This window comes from Triturus cristatus, chromosome 7 (genome assembly GCF_964204655.1).
Source record: "Triturus cristatus chromosome 7, aTriCri1.1, whole genome shotgun sequence".
Lineage (NCBI taxonomy): Eukaryota > Metazoa > Chordata > Amphibia > Caudata > Salamandridae > Triturus > Triturus cristatus.
In genome coordinates this window covers 1,249,360,566-1,249,385,390 of record NC_140590.1, presented here as the reverse complement: position 1 = coordinate 1,249,385,390, position 24,825 = coordinate 1,249,360,566, and the positions used below count along the sequence as shown (strand labels likewise).

The window sequence follows — 24,825 nt, the reverse complement described above, 5'->3', positions numbered from 1 at the left end:
CCCTTCCTTATCCATACGCACTCCACTACACAGCGTTGAGTTCAGCAGCAGCGGATAGGATTGTGTGTTGAGTGATGATGAATCACCGGTTGTTATGTCTCACTCGTGTATAAACTGCAGAGATAGACTTCGGCGGAAAGAAACACCCCCTCCCCTTCCTTATCCATACGCTCTCCACTATACAGCGTCAAGTTCAGCGGCAGCAGATAGGATTGGTTGCAGGTTGAGTGATGATGAGTCACCAATTGTTTATGTCTCGCTCGAGCACAAACTTCGGAGACAGTCTTCGGCGGAAAGAAACACCTCCTCCTCTTCCTTATCCATAAGCTCTCCACTACACAGCATCGAGTTCAGCCACGTTTCGTTGCGTTTGTTGACTGAACTAAAACGTTTCAATACGTATTATGTTGACTTGTTGAGGTTAACTAATTGTCAGACGAAGTAATTAAAGTCGTTTTAAATATTAATATATATATTTTTTAAAGTGTTGTGTGCCCCCAATTTTTATTTTTATTTTAAAAACACATATTTTTGCCATTTTGTCAACCTCCTCAGTGATGAAACCCGTGGTGGCTTGCACCCACCGCACCCCCCTTCCTACGCCACTGCATTGGTCAGGGCAGAATGTGTAAATCTGGAAACTGGTTGTGGTTGCTACCCCTGTCCACAGGGGCTCAATCCACCTGGTCTGAGACTGACTCCAGGCTCACAGCTAGAACACACTGTTGTGCACGTGCAGTGTACTTGCTCCCTCTGTTTAATCTGCAGAATTTACCAGATGCACTGAGGTCAGAAACTGGGATCTGAAATTTTCGAAATACGCCGGGCCTGGAAAGGTATGGGGGCTGGGCCTTAAAATGTGACGTGCTAACGGTAAAAAGGCTGGCCAAAAGCTCACTCTGGAGAATCTACTGCCTTGCAGAAGGAAAAACGACTCTACTTTTAGATTTACCATGCCTTAATTTATTACTAAAAAGAAAATATCTTATTTACAGCAGGAGTTCAAGTATTCTGCACTCGGGGTCCAATTTAAATAAGAGTTCTCTAGTTAGCACAGAAGAAGAGAATCAAGAATAGAGCCAGGCTCGGAACTAAAGCATCCCTGACAATAATGCTCACACAAGTCCTTCCTAACTTCTCACTCTCTCTCTCTCTCTCTCTCTATCTCTCTCTCTCTCTCTCTCTCTCTCCCTCTCTCCCTCTCTCTCTTTCTCCCCCCCCCCCGCTGTGCCTGCTGTCATAAGTCCCATCGTCAGGTGACTCCATTTTTGATGCAGAGCGGGGCCATTATGAAGGTTTTTCTCCTAGGTTAAGACTCTACTTTTTTCTTCAGTTCTGTCTGGCTCCATCGGTCTTTTGCCAAAATTCCAGTAACGTAGACCCCTCTAAAGCTGACTTTCAAAAATTTATCAGGAATTCCTATGGTCTCTGATTAATACAATGATTGGTCTTGTGAGATCTTGCTCTCCTGAGCCTTCATTAAATTTTGAACCGTTTGGACTTTTTGGGACAAAAGGTAAAAACGTGTTTTATGTCTTGTAGGAGGGAATGTTTTGATTACTTAAAGGTTACATTCATTGAAGAAAGGACTGATTTTTAATAGTGCTCTAAGAATCTTCTCAGACAGAAGGTTGGTAGTCGGTGCAATAAGACCCAGCGAGGTGCGGCCCACACTCGATCCTATATGTGAACTGAAAATTTCCATTCTTTAAATGACATGTCACTGGCCGCTCACCAGGGGCAGCATCAGCCGCCACCCGACAGCTTCCCAAGTTGTCATCGTAGGTGATATCCTTATCCCAGGCTTCAAGTACCAGCTGCTTGCTTGGAGAAAGCGTTACCGTCCCCATCGAGAAGGCTGCATTCCAACGAGGGTTTGCGTTATCTTTCACCCAGTTTGTGCGATACTCTTTTCCATCATAGAAGACCTTTACGTATGGATCGGGTGGGTTCCCTGCAGCGTCCCCTTTAAGACCATTGGCTCCTACCACCACCACAGACATGGTTGCCAGGCCCCTCCTCTTAGCACAGCAACCAGTGGAAAGGAGGCTGCTGGATGGACAGACACAGTTGCATTTCACCTGTGGATCGGGGGAGGCCCCGCTGGGGCAGGCAGCGCAGGTTTTCGTGAGAGACTTCTCAATAATGTAGTCGGTGATGGCCTTCCTCAGAAGTTGCTTCCTGGAGTCTCCATAGGGCACTAGTTCATGGAGTGCGGCTAAGGAGTACGTTGTGACATCTGGGGTTTCCTTGAGGGACAATATCCACTCCTTATATGGGCTGACCTGGTTGTCTCTGGGGAACAAGATATCAATATGTGCATCCAATTTTCCTCCAACAATGTCAGATCTCCTATCAATATATTTTTCAGAGAACTTCTGATTGAATAGCTTCTGTTCTCGAAGATTCTTGCATTTGTTGATTGCCGACTCAACTGATATGGCCTTGATTGACAGTGAGGCCTCCACCCCCAGGCAGTCCTTCACCTCCACAGTGCTGAGTTCATCCTGGGTCACCTCACAGGTTCTCAGGGCTGTGACCTCATTGACACTGCCCCCTAGCCACACTTGCTTGATGTAATGGGTGCCATAGATGTCAATAAGGTTTCGGAATCGAAAGTGGGTCGTGGAGTTGTATACTTTTGGGAGCAGTTTCAGTTGATCGGAGAATGTTCGCGATAGCTTTGGAAAATCGTGCACTCGATATCTGTAAAAGAAAAGAAGAATGCAGCCATTATCTAACACTTTGTAACAGCATGCAGACCAGAGATAACTTGTGACATCACATGCTCTTCAACCTGGAGTTTTCTCAGGAGGTCATATCACATGATCTTAACCCTGATGACATCACAAGTGCCATCACTTCACTGAAGTTCCATAATACCTGCATGATCAATAAAACAACATACCAGGGATATATGTCTATTCTGGATACCATCTACATTAAGCTGGAGACATGCTTTTGAAAGTTCTGGGGGATAATACTTGACCTGAACCGCAGAAAGTGAATGAAGCAAATGAAACAGGCCTCTTTTAAGAGGGTTCAAGGGGTTCTGCCACAAAGAAAATATTAAAAGCCAAAATGGGATTGAATACTGCATTTTAAAGCACAATTTCCACAAAAAATTGTTAAAATGCCATAGGTTCTGAAAGGACACTCCTTAAATATTCAAATCCTTTTTATAGTGTTTCAAGCCAAGAAAACCTCACATTCCCCAGGAGTTGGTCCCGTTTTGTCAAAATGTGGTATGGATGCCCCCATATGTTCCATTGTGCCAGGGACAGCACATATTGTCGTGGGTGCCCTCTTAGGCGAAAAAGAATGTCAGAACGTTGGTTTTTCCATCCATCAATGATTTCCATTGGGACTCGAGCCTATGTGTAGGTCTGTAGGCTCAGTGTCCCCCGTCTGGCATCTTGAGTGCTTTTGGTGTGGCCCCCTCATCCCTGCTTCCCCATGCCTACTGTGGATAGTCCACAAGTACAGATGGTACTCTCCACAGCGGGCAAAAGGTGGGTTTGTGTGAGGTCTCTCCCCCTCTGCCTGTCGGGGGTCCCAGTCATCCCCTCCAGGCTGTTTCCCCCTGTCTGGGGTGTCTCTCCTGCCTTGAGTATGTTCCTACAAGGGATTAGATCACTTCAATGCCTGAGTAAACCTTATGTCAAAAATTAGCTCAGTGTATCAGGCCAGCATTTTGTCATGTTTGCACCCATCTAATATGGCATGGTTGACCTTCCTCATGACAATAATTATCTACAGTGTGGTAGTGGCAGTATTTTGCCCCATGCTTACTATTTACTCACATATGCCAGCGCCAGCAGTTTTCCACCGGTGCCCTATGTGCCAATTATTACCTCTAGTATTCCAGTATCAGAATTTTAGCATTAGCCCAAGAACTGCCTGCAGTGCAAATTACCTCTAGTTGTAACCGTAATCTTGATTTGCCGGTGGACACCAGGAAGGAGAGGAGGGGGACTCCGCCCTCCTGCCAGGAGGCGCATAATTGCCCAGCGGGTCTCCCGCGGCACTGGACATGCGCGGGGGCGTGCCCAGGTCGCATCCAGACAAATCTGGGCAGGGGTGGGCACGTGTGCACCTGTCCACGGCCGTCCGAGGCCGGGCCGGCCCAACCCTCTAGGCCCCACATTGGTGGGTCAGTAACGTCTTCTATGCAACCCACGACTGGAGCGGTGTGATTTTGTTGATCGGCGGCTAGGTGCCAGAAGGAGAAGGAAGCGGTTGGGGCTGGGGACTGCCGACTGCAGGACAGTGACGATTGAACCAGCTTGTCAGGGAGAGCAAAGGGGGGCTTATTACATTTGTTTCATAAACCGTCCTTGGTATTTCAGTATCTGTACTTCATGCCTCGCCCAATGTACAAGTGATGTTGCTGTCTAGTGGCAAGAGTAGACTCCTCTTGGTAAATTTTACAATGAGGGAGCCATATTCGAGGGTGAGTGTAACATAATGTAGCTGGGGTTAGTATTACGGGGTTGTATCCTGAATGTTCAGAAGTGTCATCATATCTTCTTAACAGGGGACTTTAATATCCACATGTGTGGGGATATCAGAAAAGGAGGAGTGGAAGACAAGTGTTTTGCATAACAATCGGGCCTGCACATGGAGTATACCCCTCAGGGTAGCAAGCTTAACTCTTTTCTGCTTGAATTTGATTTAACATCAGTCATGAATAAGTTGCCCCCAGGGAAAACTGACATCACCCCCACTTTTATTGGTAGAGGGTGTGAGACTTATATAGATTTTACTTTTGTATCTACCCCCTTATTTTCTTTAGTCACAGATTTTTTAATTCATACAAGTGAATTCAGTGACCACAATCCTATTTGCATTACTAGAGGCTGGTCCCGAGGACATGGACGTTCCGAGGGGGGCGGTGGAGGAGCCCCTCTCAAAGTGGCCGAGGCAGGGAGGAATTTAAAATGGGGGTGTATATAGCACCAGAGGCATTTCACGTGTCCCTCACAAATCAGTGTTGTAGGGAGTTTGCTATTTGTCTTGATGGCGAGGCTGGTGCCTAGGACATCTTGGGTGCTTTCAGCACTATGTCCACCGTCATCCAGGGGCTACTGTGTGATCCGGACGGGGGCAGGGAGCCTACAGGCCCAAGATGGTTTGATTCTGCATGTTTCCAGGCTTCTAGGAAGTTGAGACAGGTTCTGAGCTACAAGCCCCGTGACATGGTGGCGGTTAAAGGTCTTCGTAGACATATAAGGCTGCGTTAGCAAACCGTTAGTCCACCTTGAAGGACGAGGTCTGGTCGGACGTAGTGGAGGCAAGCACATTGAGAAACAGCTCTAAATTCTGGGCTACCATTAACAGCCCATTTCTCTCAGAAGAGAATGCTCACCTATTGGATGCTCACATCACGGAGGATGATTGGGATCATCATTTTGAGGGTATCTTTCAGCCAGACTCCACGCCTATCGAGAGGCAGAATATGGTGGAATGTAAGCGGATCTCGTCTTCTCCAAACTAGTGGTTAGAGCGGGCATACTAGGCATGACAAAGGGTTTTTGAGGGATCTTCATCGAGACTCTAGGGTCGTAGTACGGTATTCAAAGGACTTGAAAGTGTCCCGCCAAAACCAACATAAAGAGGGGGGTGTTCCAGGAGTCTATCCTCGCACCCTTCCTTTTCAACTTATCTATTAATTCTTTAGAGAAGGTTCTTTTAGACACTAAAGAAGACACTCCTCAGGCAGGCAAGTGCAGTTTGCCGGTCCTCTTATATGCGGACGACGCAGTCCTCCTGGCTCAGACTGCAAGGGGCCTACAACGTCTTCTCAACTCTATTGCCTCTTTTATGGAGAATCTGGACTCATCAGTGAATCATTCTAAGTCATACATCATGCAAGTGGGCCCTGGTAAGGCGAAGGCAAAGCAGCCCATTTTTAAATTAGGATGTTCGGCCAATACCTAAAACCAAAGTCTTCTCCTACCTGGGAGTAGTGTTTGACAACTCCCTAAGCTGGAGCCCCATGATTAACTGCAAGAAAGGGGACCTATTGATAGCCTCTGCAGACGTTTTTAACTTTGCCAGCAGAGTGGGAGGGAAGCCAATAGGGGCCCTCCTGAAGATTTACCAAGCAAAATGTATCTCTAAGGTTAGATATGGGAGTGAGATATGGGGTCATATTGAACTTGGGGCCGTGCAGAGCACTGAGAACTCATTCTTGCGAAGAGTCCTTTCTGTTCCGCAATATACTTCATCTTATGTTGTTCACGAGGAACTGGGGATGTCTTTCCTTGCTGATGATCTAGCTTTCCGCCCTTTGTCCTTGTGGCTCAAAATTTGGTTGAAGCAGGAGAATACACTTAGTAAAGACATCATATGGGATTGTCGATTGTCTCACACTTGAATATGCCTCGCGTACCCAATGGCTCCAGTACATAAGAGTTGGCCTCGCCAAGCTAGGAAGAGTAGATCTTTATACGAACCCAAAGGGTATTTGTAAAAGGGACCTCGTTTGGGTCAAGAAGGGTTTTTTAAGAAATTGTCATCATGATAGAGAGGATAAAGAGCTGTGTAAACCGAGTGTGCGAAAATATGTCATAGGGAAAACTGTGCCTACCACTGAGCCTTACCTTTTACGACTCAAAAGTACCTACGACCAGTTTCTATTGACGAGGTTCCGGCTTGATCTCTTTCACTATTTATTGGCACACCCCCAAGGTTCCCATAGAGGTCATTGCGTTATGCCCTGTGGCTGCGATGGAGAGTCTCCGCAGGACATGATGCACTTTTTAATGTTTTGCACTTTTATTTTGTACCCAGAAAGTTATTTATTATCCTCATTTAGAAAAAAAAAAGCGTTTTAGGAGGGTCAGACCAGCTTTCATCTTTTTACAAGTTCTTTCTAGCGATACTGTTTTGCACACTCTTAGATTTTATGGGATGCCATTAGACTTAGGAAAAGCTGCAACTAATATTTGTATTGCAAATCATGTATTTTATCTTGTATCTTGATTATTCGGATTTCAGTCCATCTGTGATTTTGTAACTTGTATGATGGTACCTTGTAGGCCAAATAAAGTTTCTTTATGATGATGAAGCAGCTTGTGTGAGTACTTTATCCCTCGCTACCCCTCCCATGGAGCTCCCCTAAGCACTTTGCCTCGTATTAGGGAGGTGGGTCTATTATGTTGATAGTTTAAATACGCCATGGGGAAGAGGAAAGGTGCCCCCACGTGTTCCCCACAGGACTTAATCAAGAGAAACATTGACTCTTTTTTGGTAAAAGCAGTGGTGGCGATAACCAAAGAGATAGATAGAGCAGAGATGCGTCTCGCTCTAGATAAGGCAGGGGCTGCAGCGTTGCGTCGCTCCTGGAGGAGTACGTGCCCCAGGTGCCTGAAAATTCAGCAGAGGGTGTCCTGGGACAAGGCCACGATGAGGTAGTGGATGACGTAGAAGGCTCCAACCCTGGCACTATTCTAATTAACACAAAAGTTGGTCAGACTATACATAATAGGGCCATGCCGACAATCACCCATGGTATGGATTTAAATGGCCCACCAGCTCCGAAGAAACAACGGAAAGAAATGAAGAAAATAATTCCCGACAAAGAAAGGGGAATTCACCGTAGGCTTAGACATCAAGGCTGCTAAGGACTTTGAAGACCTGTGGGGGCCCCTGAAACAAAGAATTGTGGAAACAGTGACTCGCCTTTTGCATGACTTTTTAAATGAATTCCCGAAAGTACTGGCAGAAACAAGGGCAACACTTGATAAAATTGATAATACATTGTCTCCCTTCCACCAGGCTATGAAGAGCGCAGCTCCCAATAATAAGGAGGATCAACAAGTAACCCCCCTATAATTCCTCCTGTAGAAATGCACATTGAGACCCAGTCCCCTCAAGTTATTCCACGTGCAACAAGGTCTGTGACACAGGTCACGAATCTGGGGTCAAGGATGTCTGAGCCGCTGGCTTCTTACATCAGCGAGCCGACTCATAGGGGTCACCAAGGCGACTAGCAACTGCAACAGCAGTCATTTAGGAGTGTTACCTTATCTGCCCCTAACACCCGAGACTTACCAGTCAAAGACATCCCACTGCTGGGTTTCTTTTACAGGCCACTATCGAGTCTAAAATTGTCTCAACGGTCTGCAGTGCAGGATGCGGGTTCCATCCTGGGCGAGGGACCCCTGACTTTAAGAAATGCATTTGCACCATTGAAGGACCTGAATGATACAGACTGACTAGTCAAGTCAAGTCAAAAGCACTTTATTCGATTAGTTAAAAATCATAAAAGTATACTATATAGTTACATACAGTTAAAAAGTTTCCAAAGCATTTTATACAGATAAAATTTTTAAATATATAAAAAGTCAGCGACATATACATATAAATCCGCACATACTAAAATTTAGTAACAAATATGACATGATACAAAACCCCAATATTTCATGTATTACAAGGGGATTGAATTAAATTATGTCATACAAAACTCGGGTAAACATTTACAAAACCAGAACCTACATTCAGCTTAAGTCTTTTCCTTCTAGCGCGGATACAGGCAATCAGAAAATTGGCTACGCCAAACATTACTAAAGGGGTCTCCATTAATTGAAGAAAATACAATGCAGGTTTGAACTGTACAAACCCCTTTTCTCTTAACAGCGGTCTAATAAACTTTTTCCTACTTTCAGAAAAGAAAGAACAGAAAAACACAAAATGTGTCTGATCCTGATCAGAAAAATTATCACAGTCACAAGGTGCGTTTTCCTTTGGGTGACACCACTTTTCATAAGTTCCCAACAAAAAATGAGCTTGATTAAATCTGAATTTTGTTAGGAGCCACCGATGATAGGGTCTGGTAACGATAGTCAGATAGGGTTGGGTTGACAAAGACGAGATCAACAAAAAATGTGACCTGACTGTAGGCTTAGTAATTTCCTTTGCTTCTCGTTCTGATTCACGTAAATTTATCAATTGTGTTTTTACCCATGGAATATCTTCTTTAGTGAGATTTTCCGGATTCAGGTATAATTCAGGGCGACCCAACAATACTGCATATGTTTTAATAAAATTCAACCACAAAATATCCGCCACTCCATCCCTCTCCATACAATCTCTAATGATCCTGTGGTTCAATGTAAGGTTAGGGTTCAGCCAGGTTCTGATCCAGAGTAAAAGTGGTGCCAGATTTAAAATATCCGTAATATACCCTATCCCGAGCTCCATATGAGCTGCAAAGGATGATGTAGATTGGGAAAGACCCAAAACAGATCGGAGAAATTTATTTTCTTCTCTCTGAATCGGTGCTAGATCTTTATAGCCCCAAATACCTGCCCCGTACCTTGCTATGGCTAAGGTTTTAGATCTATAAATCATCAAAATGGCCTCAGCTGGTTTGCCACCCAGCCTTTTGGCAAAGCCTAATATAGCCGCCGATGATCTTTTCATGGCTGCTACTTTATTAGCAACTTGGGGCACCCAAGACCCAGTGTCATCAAACACTACACCAAGATAGGTGAATACTTTCACACTCGATATTACTAGGCCATTACAAAAAAGGGTTCTCATGTTCTTCCTACCTTTCCCTATGGCCATGACATGCGATTTCTCTACATTTGTTACTAGGTCCAGATTTTGCATAAAATCCCCAAAAGAATTTAGCAGATGTTGTAAGCCTATTGGGGTCCTTGACAGCAGCACCGTATCGTCAGCATATAATAAAACCGGCACTGCTGTTCCTCTCATGCATGGGACGTCAGCGGATGCAGCCGTCAAGGAGGAACCCAGAGAATTTATATATAGAGAAAAAAGCATTGGGGCCAGAATACACCCCTGGCGAACTCCCCTGCCGGACTTGAGACCAGCGGAACACTTCCCGTCTTGAGTCATGCGAATGACCGCTGTTAGATCTCTATGTAGCTCCGCCAGGAAGCTCACCAGCACCCGATCTAAGCCCAGCTCCAGGAGCATTGTCCACAGTTTCGACCTATTAACTAGGTCAAAAGCTGTGGACAAGTCCATGAAGGCCAGGTAGATTGCCCCTTTTGTGGCTACAGTGTATTTACTAACTATTAGATGTAGATTCAGGCACTGGTCTTCGGTGCCTCGACCTGTTCGGAAGCCATACTGTGCATTACACATGATATCATTGTTAGTAACCCAAGAGGAGATCCTAGACAGGATGACCTTCCCTAGAATTTTAAAGGACGAATCCAATAAAGATATGGGCCGATAACATCTAGGGTCCCCCCTCTGGCCCTTCTTAAAAATCGGGACAATAATCGCCCGTGACCAAGAGGTAGGTACTCTGCTATTGTCGAGACAGACCATGTTAAATACATTTGTAAGAACCACAGACCAAATATTAGGGTGTGCCTTAAACAAGTCAGCGGGTACTCCATCTGGGCCGGGGGCCTTATGAGCAACCGTGTCCTCGATAGCCTTTTGTGTTTCTTTAATAGAAAATCTCAATGGGGGCTCCTCTTGGTTACTCACAATCGGGACAGAAACATTTACTGGGATGCCATTGCCATAAATTTTCCCAAAATGATTTAGCCAATCACGCTCAGATATATTTGATTCAAGCGGGGTGTTTTCCTTGTCGTTAAAAAGTGGAAAATTAATTATTTCCCAAAATTTAGAGCTGTTCTTAAGGCTAGACTTGTCATACAAGGAGTCCCAGGCGTTTTTTTTATGACGTTCTTACGGGACTCAACAGTCATTTTATAGCATTTCCTTAACCTGGCCACTTCTACATTATCTCTAGGACTCTTTTTCAATTCCAACAGTACGTCTCTATGGGCTTTTGAGCATTTTTGGTCAAACCAACCGTGTAGTTTTTGCTCCTTATGTAGTGTCTTGCATGTTAAGTCCACAGCCACCTGCTGGCAGATTGAGTCAAAGGATCCAAGCAATTATTAATTTCCTTACCCACCTTATCACTCAATGAGATATAAAAAGCCTCTGGAATTATGTTATTCCATTTTAACCGTCTCCCCTGATCCTGAACAGATATTTCCACGGGAGGTACTGAATTTATGTTTGTATTATCATTAAGTAGATATGGGTTGTTGTTACGTAGTTCTAATAATACTGGGTTGTGATCGCTAAATGCAGCGTGAATTGCATTATAAAAAATGACATTTTGCAGCAAGCCAGGAGAGATAAATATAAAATCTATAATGGTATTCCTATTCCTAGCACTATATGTAGCTACCCGGTCATTAATGTCAAAAATCTCCGGTTCAGCTAGTTCAGCATCGGACAGTAGGTCTTCTAGAGCAGCACCCTTTATTGAATGTTCAAAATGTGCATAGGGCAAAAGATCAGTATCAGTTGAATCCCTGTATTGACAATTTAGCTGGCACATATGTGTGTTAAAATCCCCTAGGAGGATTAAATGAACAAAAGTGTTTTGACTGTTCTTGTAATTTGTTAAAAACTTTGCCGGGAGGAGCCAAGATGGCGACCGGGACGGCAGCGTAGACTCCCGGCTCCGTGAACCTCCGCATCCCGCACGGATATCCTGCATGAGATCCTCAACCTGTGCTACGCGGTCGTGTTTCTGAAGGAGAGTGGCACCCGACTGTGTGACTCCGAGGTTTCTGGCTGCGGTATCGCCGGAGAAACGTGCATTCGAACTTTGCGGCCTGTGCGGCCCTGGAGCCGGGACCTCAAGTGGACGCCGTGGCCGGGTGGCAGTTCAACAACAGCGGCCTGTTGTGAGTGGGCGGAGGCGGTCCACCGGAGCGGTGCCAAACTCGGCCTACGTTTCGTCGTGGTCGTTTCCACTGTCAGGTGTAGCGGACCGAGTGCATGCCCGTGGGTGCAATTCTCAGATCCTCCGGTGGCTGCCCCTGCCTTTGATGGTGAGCTGCCTGGCCGCCGCCCGTATCCTGCCCTGATCATTGCGGGCCGCCCCCGGATTTTTACGGGAGCGGGTCCGTAGTGGGGACGACTGTTGCCCGTGACCACGCAACGGATAACTTTTCGCCTGCCCCCGGAACCCGGTCACCAGCGACGTGGCCGTCGAGACGCTTGTCCCAGGGTCCCGGCCCCGGTGAGGGTCGGGCATGCTTGGCGGCCATCTTGTTGCGATGAAGCCTACCATCCTGTCCGCTGGGTCGCAGCGGGCTTGTGAGAGTGCGACTTTTGGGATTGTGGCGGCGCGATCGCAGAGAGCTGTGCTGGGGTATGGCGACCTCCTCGAGGCCCTTGGTGCTCTTCACTCCTCCTTGATTCATGGTGTCGGGGTCTTGGGGAGTAAGCTCGACGGTGTGGCGTCGGCGTTGGGGCAATGGCGGCCCGCCTGTCTGCACGTACACAGGGACTACCCACACTGCGTACAGGAGGACACTTTGGCGGCCACCCCTGAGGTTAGTGCACGGCTGGACACTCAGGCCAGTATGCTACAGTGTGTACGTCCAGCTGAGGGCCTGATCTGTCCCGGAGGCATTGGACCTGAGTGGGATGTGGTAGCCTCGTCCCGTACGTGCCCTCCTGCGACCCAGGGACAACTCCAGCAACTATTGTCTGCTTTGGCTGCTTCTGCCTTCCTGGACCTTGAGTGCAGTGCATATCCTGGGGCAGCACTGGGAAGCCTGTTTCTCCACGCTGCGGACTGTGTTGATGCTCAGAGACTTCCACCCCACCTGTGTGCGTCGCTTCTCGGACGTTTTTGGACAATCCTCTACCTTGGAACGTCGGATATGGTGCTGGGTCGAGGGGTAGGCATGGGCAGAATTCCAAAGAGTGGTCAGGGATAGGGCTGATCCTTCAGGGGTGGTCATCTAGTGGACGGGCGGGCTCAGGGGTTGCGTGCTCTCCTGGCATAGCTAACAGCATAGTAGGTGCATAATGCTCCCCATCTTTCTTTGAGAAGATCGCTTTTGTGCTGTTTATTGTTCACTTTGGGGGAAACTTACCGTGCGGGAGGGAGAAGCCGGGGGTATGTTTTGAAGGCCCTCCTCCGGTTTATTAATACTTTCTCTACCCCCCCGTCTGGTGGGGTTCTTTTCCTACTTCTTTTTCCCTATTCTCCTATATTTCGGGTCTTGTTCCAGGGCGACAGGCACACTGCTGGGGGGGGGGCCGTACTCATCCGCAGAGGTGCAGGGTGGGGAGTTGGGGGAGGGGATTCTTTCGTCTTTTATCTCTTTTTCCATGGCCTCCTTTTTCTTCTCTGATTCTTCTTGTTTTTCTTTTTCTGGGATCAGCGTGATACTCCTCCTTTGCTATGACTCGTTGCCGCTCCATGTGTACCACAATTTCCGGGGTGCTCTCCGGGAGTTCTGGCGGGGGACTGCAGGCGCAACTGCTTATGATATTCTTCCTCATCCTGATGTTCTTGTGTTTGCGCCATTGACCTAATAGATTGCTGTAAATCGTTTACGTCTATTACTCTGCATATTTGTAATTGTTGTTTGAAAATTGTCTGGCACCTGATCCTTCTGCCTCGTTTCATTATAAAACGAAAACCTTTTTCTCCTGGTGCCCTACCTACGCTGTTCACAGTATTAGCATCACGATTCTGCTCCCCGATGTGCTGCCTGTGTTTACACTTGCCTGTTTTTGCTCTGATTGCTTAGCGGCCGGCCCCGGGGGGTTGTAGGCCCATACTTGTTCTCTAGTGAACTGTCAATAAAGGTTTTCAAAAAAAAAAAAAAAAAAACTTTGCCAATGCAATGATATTTTCATTACAATGTATACCACAAGGGGCATTATAAAAGTTTACATACACAATTTTGTGTTTATTTGGAAAGGTAAATTCCAAAGCTAAAAAATTCGGGGATGAGGTGTTTAGGATTTTTGCGGTTCCCATATGTTTCACAGAGATCAGCAGCAAAAGCCCCCCTCTATCTCTCCCTGAACTTGTTGCTAAAGCAGCTACAAAATGCGAACGATATCCATCTATCCAAAAATTACATTCCCTATCCCAGGTTTCCTGGAATGCCACAACATCATACTCCTTAATTTGTTCTATCCATATACTGTCAGCCCTCTTCGAGCGAAGCCCAGCAATATTCCAGCTTATGATTTTAACTGGTTTGCCAGCTCCTGTGTCAACAATAGGCGTTCCATGCAACTGTGGTTCAGGATCGGCATGGCGAGTCAGTCAATCATTTTCGTCTAGATGGGATAAGGCTGTATACCTATTTGATAATTCCAAGGGAGCCTTATTAATTAGTCTAGTGACATCAGTATGTCTTTCGATGAAACCTGGTGTCTGTAAGGGCCAAATTAAGGAATCAGTTGGTCAACTCGGGACTTCGTGTTGGCCACCATCACATAAGGGTGATTTAGGGGGATATGGTCGGGGGTAAAAATAACCTAAAGGAACCACACGAACCCCACCTGCCTTAATAGCAGTAGCATCCCAGAACAGACGAGCAGCCACATTGGGTCTATTAAAATTTACAATAATGCAATCTCCCGGCAATTTTTTTGACGTAGGGCCCAGCCAGTCAACTCGTCTTGCTGTCATGACGTGGGAAGATACATTTTTTGACCCTGTACAGTTTTCATCGCACCATAACTTAACATTCTTTAGTAGGGTACCCTGTGACTCTTCCTCCTCTGGTTTTAAAGGTGGAAGATTTACTAATACAGCAACGAACGGAGTTGCCTCAGGTGGTAAATTAACACGGGGCTTTACACATAACCTTGTCACACCCTGTGAGGTGCCGCCGTTGTTCGCAGCAATATTTACCGGGGAAGCAATGGGGCTACCCTCCTCATGGTTTAATTGCCTGGGAATCTTATTCTTATTCTTAGTTTGCAGGGTGATAATTTTAGGAGGTTGTGGCTGCAATTGGATGTGTGCAGGTGGGGGCCGTCTTAATACTAAAGGCTTGTCGTTCCCTGTTATAGGTGGATCGTGATTAACCGTACTCCCTATAATTTGCGGTTGCGGGCAATCCAGTGATGTTAAAGATACCAGTTTACTTATCTGATCACATTTCCCTAATATTTCCGCCACACATTCTCTCAGAGTCTCAATAATATCATTAGCAATATGAACGAGCGTAGTTTCTAGCTTGTCCGTGAGTACTTTTTCCACCATATCCTTTAGACGGGATTCAAAGTTACTTGTAGCCGGGCGAGATTTTGAAGGATAGTGCACATTCTTCTTAAGTAGTCTCTTTGGGAACCTTTTAGCACGCTTAGTGGCTGTACCGGTAGCCTCACGTGAGGGGCTTAGGGCAGTGTCAGTACACAAAGGGGTGAGGGCCCCGTGGGTTGTTATAGAACATTGAACCTGGGGTAATATATCCTTAGAAGAAATGATGTTAATCACGGGCTCCAAGGGGATGACTTGTCTGCTGAGCAGTGGAGACACAATGGGATCCAAACAACTGTTTTTTAGCCCTAGTTCCCGTTCTGTCTCAGCAATCTCTTGGTTCAGTTTCCCCACTGCAGAGGTAAGGTACGACATGATATTATTTGATGTAGAAGTTATTCGGGGTACCTTCACTTTCCCTGTCCCTCCAAGGGTTGATGACGGAAATTTGCGCTTACCCATGGTATGACGCTGTACTCAGGGGGTAAGCCCGTCCCGTCCCCTGACGGCCACAGACGGCCCGCCCTCTGCCCGGGCTCAGCCCGGCGACGCCCGCGCGCGTCCCGTGATGCGGAGGGTAGGCTGGATTTTGTAGCGCCTCCTGGCGCGGGTGGCGGGTAGTGGGCGGTAACTTCCTGGAAGCAGTGGTCGCCGGGAAATGTAGTCTCCCTTCCAACCGCGGCCGCGAGGGTGCCAAACGCGACGGCGGGAGGGAGATGCAGGCGCAGGAGAGCCCGCAGCAAACGTCAGGACCAGCAGGGAACACACACAGGTCACCAGCCCCTCAACGGACAGACACGAGACCCCCGCTCCACCGAGGGTAGGCTGGATTTTGTATCGCCTCCTGGCACGGGTGGCGGGTAGTGGGCGGTAACTTCCTGGAAGCAGTGGTCACCGGGAAATGTAGTCTCCCTTCCAACCGCGGCCGCGAGGGTGCCAAACGCGGCGGCGGGAGGGAGATGCAGGCGCAGGAGAGCCCGCAGCAAACGTCAAGACCAGCAGGGAACACACACAGGTCACCAGCCCCTCCACGGACAGACACGAGACTGACTACAAGAGGGGGAGGGTACGAGTAGAGCTACTGACATCCGGCCTGAATCCCCTGGCTTATTGTGTGTGATGGAAGTGACCAATTCGGGAATAACTACACAAACCCCCACAAGTGTAGGGATTATAGTCAGGTGGGACTAGAGAGCATAGAGAGGGCTGCTATCGCTCCAATTATCTCCCCGTCCTCCTGTTCCCAGGACAAGCATATTGTGGGCAATCTAAAAATAGTTGTGTGGAATGTAGGGGGCTTATCTAGCAAGTTTGTTGATGAGCAGTGGCTCCATTACATCAGAGATTATCATATAATATGCCTCCAGGAAAAGTAGGAGCCAGACAATAACTTCTTCATTGAAGGTTATAAAACTTGATTCTGTCCTGCATTAAGGTCGAGTTCAGGGAGAGCAGGGGGGGGCCTAGTCATGTTTTAAGACCTTAGAATTCGTGGTAGGTGGAAGACCCTATCATGGGACTCGGAGGTCGCTCAAAGACTTACATTCTCAAGTAACATTTACAGGCTAGTTTTAATAAATTTTTATAATGCGAAATCACACTCCCAGGGATCGACTAGCCTTGATGAATTAAGCAGACGACGGGAGCAAACATATGATGATTTTAGCTGGAGATTTTAACTGTCACCTGTGTCCTAACCTGAGGGTGACCCATCGGGACTGGTCGTCCTGCACACTAAGAGAGGGACCACACATGAAACACACTCAGGAAGTGGGGGATTTGAGTGGCCTCCTAAACACCTATGGGTTATTTCACACGCTGGATTTGATTGCTTCCCATCCTGACACAGCTGTGCCCGCGACTTACAAAGGTAGAGGCTGCTCATCAATTATCGATTTAATTTTTCGGTCTCATACACTGAGAAGTTTTATATCATTTTTTAATATTAATTATAGCACATTTAGTGACCATAATCCTGTGATCATGTAACTTGTTCCCCCTTCGTTATCACCCAGCCCCTCACAGAGTAACTGGGGGTCCTATATCCGCAAATGATCAAGGTAGGCGGCTAAGCTGGGCACAGGTGGACACTGTTGCTTTCAATACTTCACTTTTTAAACAGGCAAGCAGGTGATTCTGAAATGTCTAGACCCAGAAGTGCAAGGGGGTGAACTAGTTCAGGTCTTTACCGACATAGTGCAACTAGTGCATGATTTACTTAAAGCGGCAGCTTACTACCCTAGTACGGACGCCCCAAAATGGTTTGACGGGCAATGCTCTCGGGCCCTTAGAAATTTCAAATTGGCCCTCAAACAGTCTCCGAGAGACAGGGTTCGAGTGGCTGCCTGCCATAAAATGTATAAGCAAGCCGTCAAGGGGCGGAAGTGCCAACTACAACAGATGGCCTGGGAGGAGTTAACATAGGCATCTTAATTAAAGGACTGTACCCGCTTCTGGAGGGTCATTAACAACCCATGTTTTAAAGAGTCGAATAACCCAGGGCGAAGCCACAACATTTTACCTGAGCAATGGCAGGCCCACTTCTAGAGATTGTTTAATCACCCCCAACGAGCGGAGCAACCTCAGGCACCAAATCCTGAGCAGAGAGTTGCCCCCATTAACGTCTCTCTGGATGAGGTGGGAATAGGAATTGAGGGTCTCCCACAGAACAATGCACCGGGACCAGATGGGATCCTGCCAGACCTCTTCCGATGTAACATAGAGGTATGGGCGCCTCTTTTAGTAAGGGTTTTAGTAGTTTCGTTATGCCAGCATCATGGTCCACTGCCACTATTGTTCCAATTTTTAAGAAAGGAGATAGGGACATCCCACATAGCTATCGCCCCATATCTCTCATCGATGTGACAGTGAAGGTTCTGTGGCGGGTGGTATTAAACAGGTTGTCGGAATCGGCAGAGGCCAACGACATTATAATGGATGTCCAATATGAGTTCCGACCTGGTAAAGCCACTGCAGATCAATTGGGGGGAATTTGCATAGTCGCGCTACGCAAAGCTTTGCGAAACGGTAAAAAATCTCTGCGAGCACACAAAAGTTCCAGAAAAAAGCGGAATTGCTTGTTCTGCCCGTTCGTGATGCTTTTTTCTTTTTCGCTAACGCTGTTTGCGTGCTCAGGGAGAAATATCTTGCGAACACGCATTTTGAAAGCGCAAACAAGCAAGAAAATCCGCGAAGCCACGGATCGCAGCATTTTTGGCAATTCCGCGTTCTTGGCGGAATGCGAAACTACCCGAATTCCGCAAATTCTGCGAGCGGAACGGAATTTACCGCCCAGGCCTAGCCTCAACCCCTATCTCATCACTGCTAAATACACAATAGCCAAATTAGGGACATTGTACTTAACTTTATGGACCTCACTGCGGCTTTTAACCGAGTGAACCATTGTAAACTCTGGAAACTCACGGGAGAGCTCATGGTGGACCCGGAACCCTAATGGTCCTACACTCGAACACAACCACAGTAGTTGGATACACACAGGAGGGGAAAATCATGGATCATGTTAATTGCTCTAGCGGGGTAAGACTGGGTGGTATTTTAGCTCCATGCTTGTTTACATTGTATATTAACGGTCCTGACTCTGCTCTGACGGCCTTACCCCAAGGATAGGCACAATATCGGTCCTTGTTCTGATTTATGCAGACAATGCGGTTCTCCTCGCATGTACCCCAAAGGGCTCACAGCGTTTATTAGTTGGTTTCATGACTTTTATGAATAAGATAGATTTGTCCCCTAATCTAACTAAATCATATATAATGGAAATTGGCAAGAAGTGCAGGAAGCCTCACAATTATACAATAGGCAGACACAACTTAGGGAAATTACCGGCCTTCTCATACCTGGATATTTTATGCGATGAAAAATGAAGTTTTAAATATTTATTAGAGGAGAAGTGCCTTGGTTTGATATGGTCCGCGGGAGCAATCGCAAATGTTGCTGATAGATTAGGCCGATGGTCACCTGGGATGATTTAAAAGTTATATAACTCCTTTTGCAGCTCCAGAGTTTTATACAGTAGTGAGGTTTGGTGATTTAAGGTGGCTAACAAATTACAAATCGCAGAGAATAAATATTTCAGGGGCTTGCTGAGCACCCCTGTGCACATTGTTCATGAGGAATTGGGGTCCAAGTACATCTCTGATATGGTGGCTTTGAAACCCCTATTCTGTTGGGTGAAGATCTGGTCCAATGATGAGGCAGGCTTAAATATGTTGGTGATACAGGACTGTCTGTCCCTTGATCATGCGCTAAAAATCCTGTGGTTAAAATATGTAAAGGACACCCTCTGCACACTAGGACGTGCAGAGTTGTTTACCAGTTTTAAAAAGGTAGGATAAAAGGAAAAAACGCTCATCAAAGATCTGTTTTTTAAACATGTTAGTGCAGAAGGCAAGGAAAGGGAACTTTAAAAAACCATGGTCAGAGAACACATTTTAGTTAAGTCACCGCAGGGCATGGAACCATACTCATTTCTCATAACTAGTGCACTTGACAGATTTTTAATCACTCGTTTTAGGCTGAACTTATTTTATCATCTATTGGCTGTACCCTCAGGCTTTACGGTACACACAGAACATAGAGGATACCATACATTTTCTCCTCCTCTGTCCGCACTAATCATATCCGAGAAGAATGTTCCTTAAGGTGCTTTTAAAAAAGCTTGGATTTAAACAGGCTTGCGTTGTCTTACTGTTTTTACAACTGTCATCAGATGTTTTTACACTTTTCTGTGTTTCTAATTTTTTAAGATCTGCTTTAAAGTTAAGAACTACAAGGGGTGCCTGAAGGCCGCAAGAGTCTTTTCTAATTTTGCACTGAGTGAAGGTGCTTTAAAAGTATGAATTGAGGATTTTATTGCTTATACACTACCTGCAGTAAAGTTTGTTGGCTGTATTATGAATTTAAGAGACCAAGGGGGACCACGACATATTAAACTTTGTGATGTTTTAATGTACATGTGGCTGTTTTTATTATTATTACCTCTAGTTGTCAGTACCTGTATTAACCATTAGGCCAAGAATTATCTCCAAACTGCCAGCATTTTGTCACAAGTGCATGTCATGCTAAGGATTGCCAGCACCAGTATCTTGTCATCAGGGCCTCTATTAGACAGGAATTGTGTCCACTATGCCAGTGCAAGTGGCGGAGTGACAGGCATAGTATTTACTGCATTCCAATTCACGTACATTTATATTCACTAACTCAACACTCTTTCTCACTCACTCTCACCTTTCATTTTCACTAACTTACACTTGCTCAATCACTGTCATTCACTGTTACTCTCACTCCATAATTCTCACTCACTCACACTTATCACTCAAAGTGACTCAGGCTGACTCAGGCTGACTCATGCTCACTCAAATGAACTCTTACTCTAACTCAATCATACTTTGGCACCCACACTCACTTGCAGTTCTCTTATTTTAACTCTTTTCTCACTCACTGTCACTCTTAATTATTCTCACTCATAGTGATTCTCATACTCACACTCATTCATTCTCACTCACACACATTCAGTTGCTTTTTTTCTCACTCAGGCTCAATCTGACTCACTCATACTCAGTTGCTGACAGTCAATCTCACACATCACTCACAGCCTATCACTGACTCTCACTTTACCTCACACACACATGCTTAAACATACACACACATACACATGCTCCCTCACATATAAACACTCTCACATGCATTTTGTTACCTTCCTCAGCTGCCAGGAAAGGTCCCATTGCAGTTAACTGTAAACCATTTTTATTGCACTAATAGTGATTAATACAATATTACTCACAATTTGTGTCATATAAAATTGGCAGAAAACAAGGAGAATGCAGCCCCAACTGACACCCATTAGAGTGAGTTACCCCTGAGTTCCTGGCACTAATTTTGCCACCTCTGAGGCCAGGGGTCGCAAAGTCAGTGCCAGGGGTTGCACCTCAATTTAGGTTGGATATGCAACAACAAGAAAAGTAGGTACCGCAATTAGAGTACTACTTTTTGACACAAGTTTCGGTTAGGAAACTCACCCATATTTAAGGTCCTGAAGAAGTGCCAAAACATGTTGACCAAAGTTTGACACTAAAAAGGGTAACAATACTAGACTACGAGTGCCCATTATAACCCCTCAAGTATCACTAACCTATAAAGTTTTTCAATCTGACATGGGAATGCATATATTAAAGCTTTAAGCGATATCCCTAATCAGTTTTAGCTCACTCCCCACCAACACTTCACACCACCCCACCAAGACATCCCTTGCACTCATCAAACAGCATAAACAAATGATCTCTGCTAAAGTGACCCTTCGGGGGACCCGTATGGAATTGCAGTACCGACCCGACTACGAGCAACTGCCCTATGATGAAGTATGACATCCTTTGGGATGTGTGAGGGGAAAATGAAACAGTCTCTTTGACTGTCCCTCACAATCTGCCCAACTGTTAGATACTCCTTCTTTCTTTCCTTTCTAGGAACAGTGACGCCCATCTTTGCATTTATTTCTTTGTTCACCCACCTCTAGTTCTCAAGCTTATCCAGAAAGATGTCCAAGGCTCCTGAAGACTATGGATGTGTTAAGGAGCCAATACTCTACATGAGTAGCAAAGTATGGGCTGAGAGGTAGACCCTGTGGTAAATAGTGTCCTGTGAGCCATCAGGTGTCCACATTTCAGTAGCCCTGAATTTAAAGAAAACTTGAGGGTAGGACTGAGAAAAACCGAGCAAGAGGAAGTGATGCAGTCAGAAGAATGGATGGAGCACACGGGATGTTTGCTGAAGATTAGGAATGTGTTTAGTACCCTTCATTATTTAGAGCAGTGTAGTTCTTCAAAGAAAAGGCTGACACCCAAGAATGTGTTTTATTTTGACCACATTTAAGTTTCACTTAAGTCCTAATGCCAAAGAAAATATTATTGCCAGAGATGGATGCTCACAAGAAGTTAGATGGTGTTCACGTTAGAAAGGTCATAGTATTCGCATAAGGGTGACTAAAGTTTCTGTTTGCCCAAGCTGAGAATTAAGTGTTATTTGAATGGAGGAACTGAATTTACAAGCAACACAGTTATTTAATATCTCATGAAATTATGAGAGCAGATTGTAAATTTAAGTATGGCCAAGCAGAGTCTATGGCCAAACCTGCCATACTGTTATGTGTTTTTTATGTTTAAGAAAGTAAAAAATGTTGCAGCCTGAGAGGTGTGCAGAACGTTTAATCAACACTGGTGTGGCACACTAAATATGAACTCAAGCATGTCTTTGCTCATCAGTGAATTCATACATTTATTGAGCAATGTGGTGGCAGAGCAGGGCCAACCTCATGAATTGCTAGTGTTTCTGCACTGACAAGCACTTGGTTTCCACGCTCCATTTAGAATCGATCGGGGTAAGCACTGTCGTTAGATCTGCAGAGACTCTGGTGTCACTGCCAATGTACATTTCTGACATTGGGATCTGCACACTAAGGGGCTCCCAGCTGACATTTGAGGGCATCAAAACCATTACTAATTTTCTGCCCATGACTGACATGAAAGGCGTGGTGAACCTGGTTGAACTTGAACATGGTTGTCCTCTGGAGCTTAAAGTTGCCCACAACAGGGGCAGTGTCTGATGAGAGAAGAAAGGTAAGAATAACTAAGGGTCATTGTGGGTGAGATCATGAGATGGCCCAACCCAAAGTTCTTCAATGAACAAGGCAGGCAAAGGTTCTTCTCTTCCAGGACAGACTAAGGCTGCAGTATCCCGTAGACCGAATCAACACACTCTGCTGGACAGGAATTGAATTGTGAATTGTCGAGAACAGAAATTAACACATATTGACTACTGTTGTTTTAGTTCAAAGGCCTCTGGCTAGAAGTTAGAACAGGTTTAAGAGGTGGGTGGTAATGAGGAGGTGGAGCATGGGACTGGACTAGACAAAGGAGCACAAAAGGGAAGTTAACTTGTGGAGGCATATGTAAAATGTGTTTTTTCCAGGACTCACAGATCAGAGTAGAGCTCGACTATTATTAAACAAACTGAGAACTACTAAATTGGTGCCATGCTGCTGTTCCACCCAGAATAATGGAAGTAGGTTAAGTCTTCATTTATCATCTGTTTTTTTACCCTGAAATGTTGTTCCTCTCTAATAATGCAAGTGAGAGTTGTTCTGGGTGGAAATTCTAGAAGGTCAAGAGGATGCCTCAGTATGTAAAGTAGAAAGAACAAGGGTTTATGGGATCCAAGATATGTATTGGGCATGGACTTCATGGTAACTTGAGAGAAGCCAATTTGCTTTGCAACGTTAGGGCAGCAACCTATCACACGCTTCGTCTCTCACCCTCACTTGTGCTGGGTGTCCACCTAGCTAGGGTCTGACCTACGATCTAACTATGTTTCACTCGACTGTGGCTCATCCACTTTCAGGAGTCTAAGAGATGCTTGGTGCTTCAACTCCTGCTCAATATTTTAACTTCCTTCAGCATAGCAAGAGTGGGTGGGTGCCGAGACTTTTAAAGTTTGTATGGTTTCTGCTCAGATTTGCCAGCCATGATTGCTCGTCCACCTCATTTCCACTTCATTGAGCGTTTTTTTTTCAATAGTAAACAATTTTCTATGTTTAAAATAAATAAATAAATAAACAAAATGAAATGGTGCATGGCTTCTGCTTGTATCACCATTTCCCATTTGTGTTCTTTTGGTATTCTTTTACCCATTTGACAGCATCTCTTCCTGGTGCTTGTTGTTGTATGGATTGCTGGGTCTTTTCTGATTACCCTCCTTTCTAGGGTACAGCATGCAGCACCACACTGCCTCCCTAGTGAAGCTGGTTAGTCCCTATTATAAATATATTTTGCACGTCTGTTTCTCACATACGCTCAATCATCACAAGGTCAGGTGCTGTGTCCCATAAGAGATAACTGCACCTCAGTGGTCATCACTCATGACATGAAAACACTTCCCATATATACTAAAACCCAAAACAACACTCTCCCAACCGTACACCCTACAAAGTGTAGCTTGCTATCCAAGTGGGTATTTGCTTCAGCATCCCAAATAGGGGTAATAAGGTCTATATAAATGCTGCAATACAATACAATAGGGAACAGCAGATTAACAGAAACAGCACATACACAGTATTACTGTAAAGTGGCTGAGAAGGAGTGAGGGGTAGGAATAACAAGTGACATAGGGAGCAAATGTCCATGGGGCAGAACTATCAACTGACAGGGAGGGGACTGAGCAGGAGAATCACTGCCAAGGGGACATGACAGGGGAAAGCGGCTCAGGATTGCCAAGGACTACGGGTAGAGCCAAGGCGTAAATTGCAAGCAACTTCTCAAAGATGGTCTGACTTGCTAATTCTTCCCCATAGTTGTTAGTGGCTTTGGGCAAAGTGACTTACTGGCACATGCATCAACGTAGGCTTTTGCTATTCCTTAATTGCGATTATTAAGGAGTCGCAATTAAGGAATTGCAAAAGCCTATGCATGTAGGAATCGCTATAAAAATAGCGATTCCCACACATTCCTTAATTGCGAGTCGCAAATTGCGAATCGCAATTAAGGAATGCCGTCCCATTCATTCCTATAGACCTCCAGGCCCATAGGAATGAATTGGAGATTGCATGAGTAATTTGCGAGTACCACTAGGTCGCAAATTGCTCATGCAATTTCAAGGGTGCAAGGATGTGAAAATGACACCCTTTTGCACCCCTGAAATTGATCTGTGCACATATGTTGCACACACACATGCCCTAAGGGCATGTGTGTGCGCAACATGAAACTTTGAAAAATGCA

At 45.6% G+C, this 24,825-nt stretch overlaps 1 protein-coding gene across 1 annotated transcript in view; it reads right to left on the bottom strand.

The window, feature by feature from the left end:
* Positions 1-940: 940 nt before the first annotated feature.
* The window catches only part of LOC146811727 (perforin-1-like), a 70,358-nt gene continuing 46,473 nt past the window's right edge, over positions 941-24,825 (bottom strand). Inside the window, exon 3 of the mRNA XM_085618726.1 lies at positions 941-2,706. Within this exon, the coding sequence (XP_085474852.1) occupies positions 1,620-2,706 (1,087 nt within the window). The 3' untranslated portion in view covers positions 941-1,619. The remainder of the gene's footprint in view (positions 2,707-24,825) is intronic.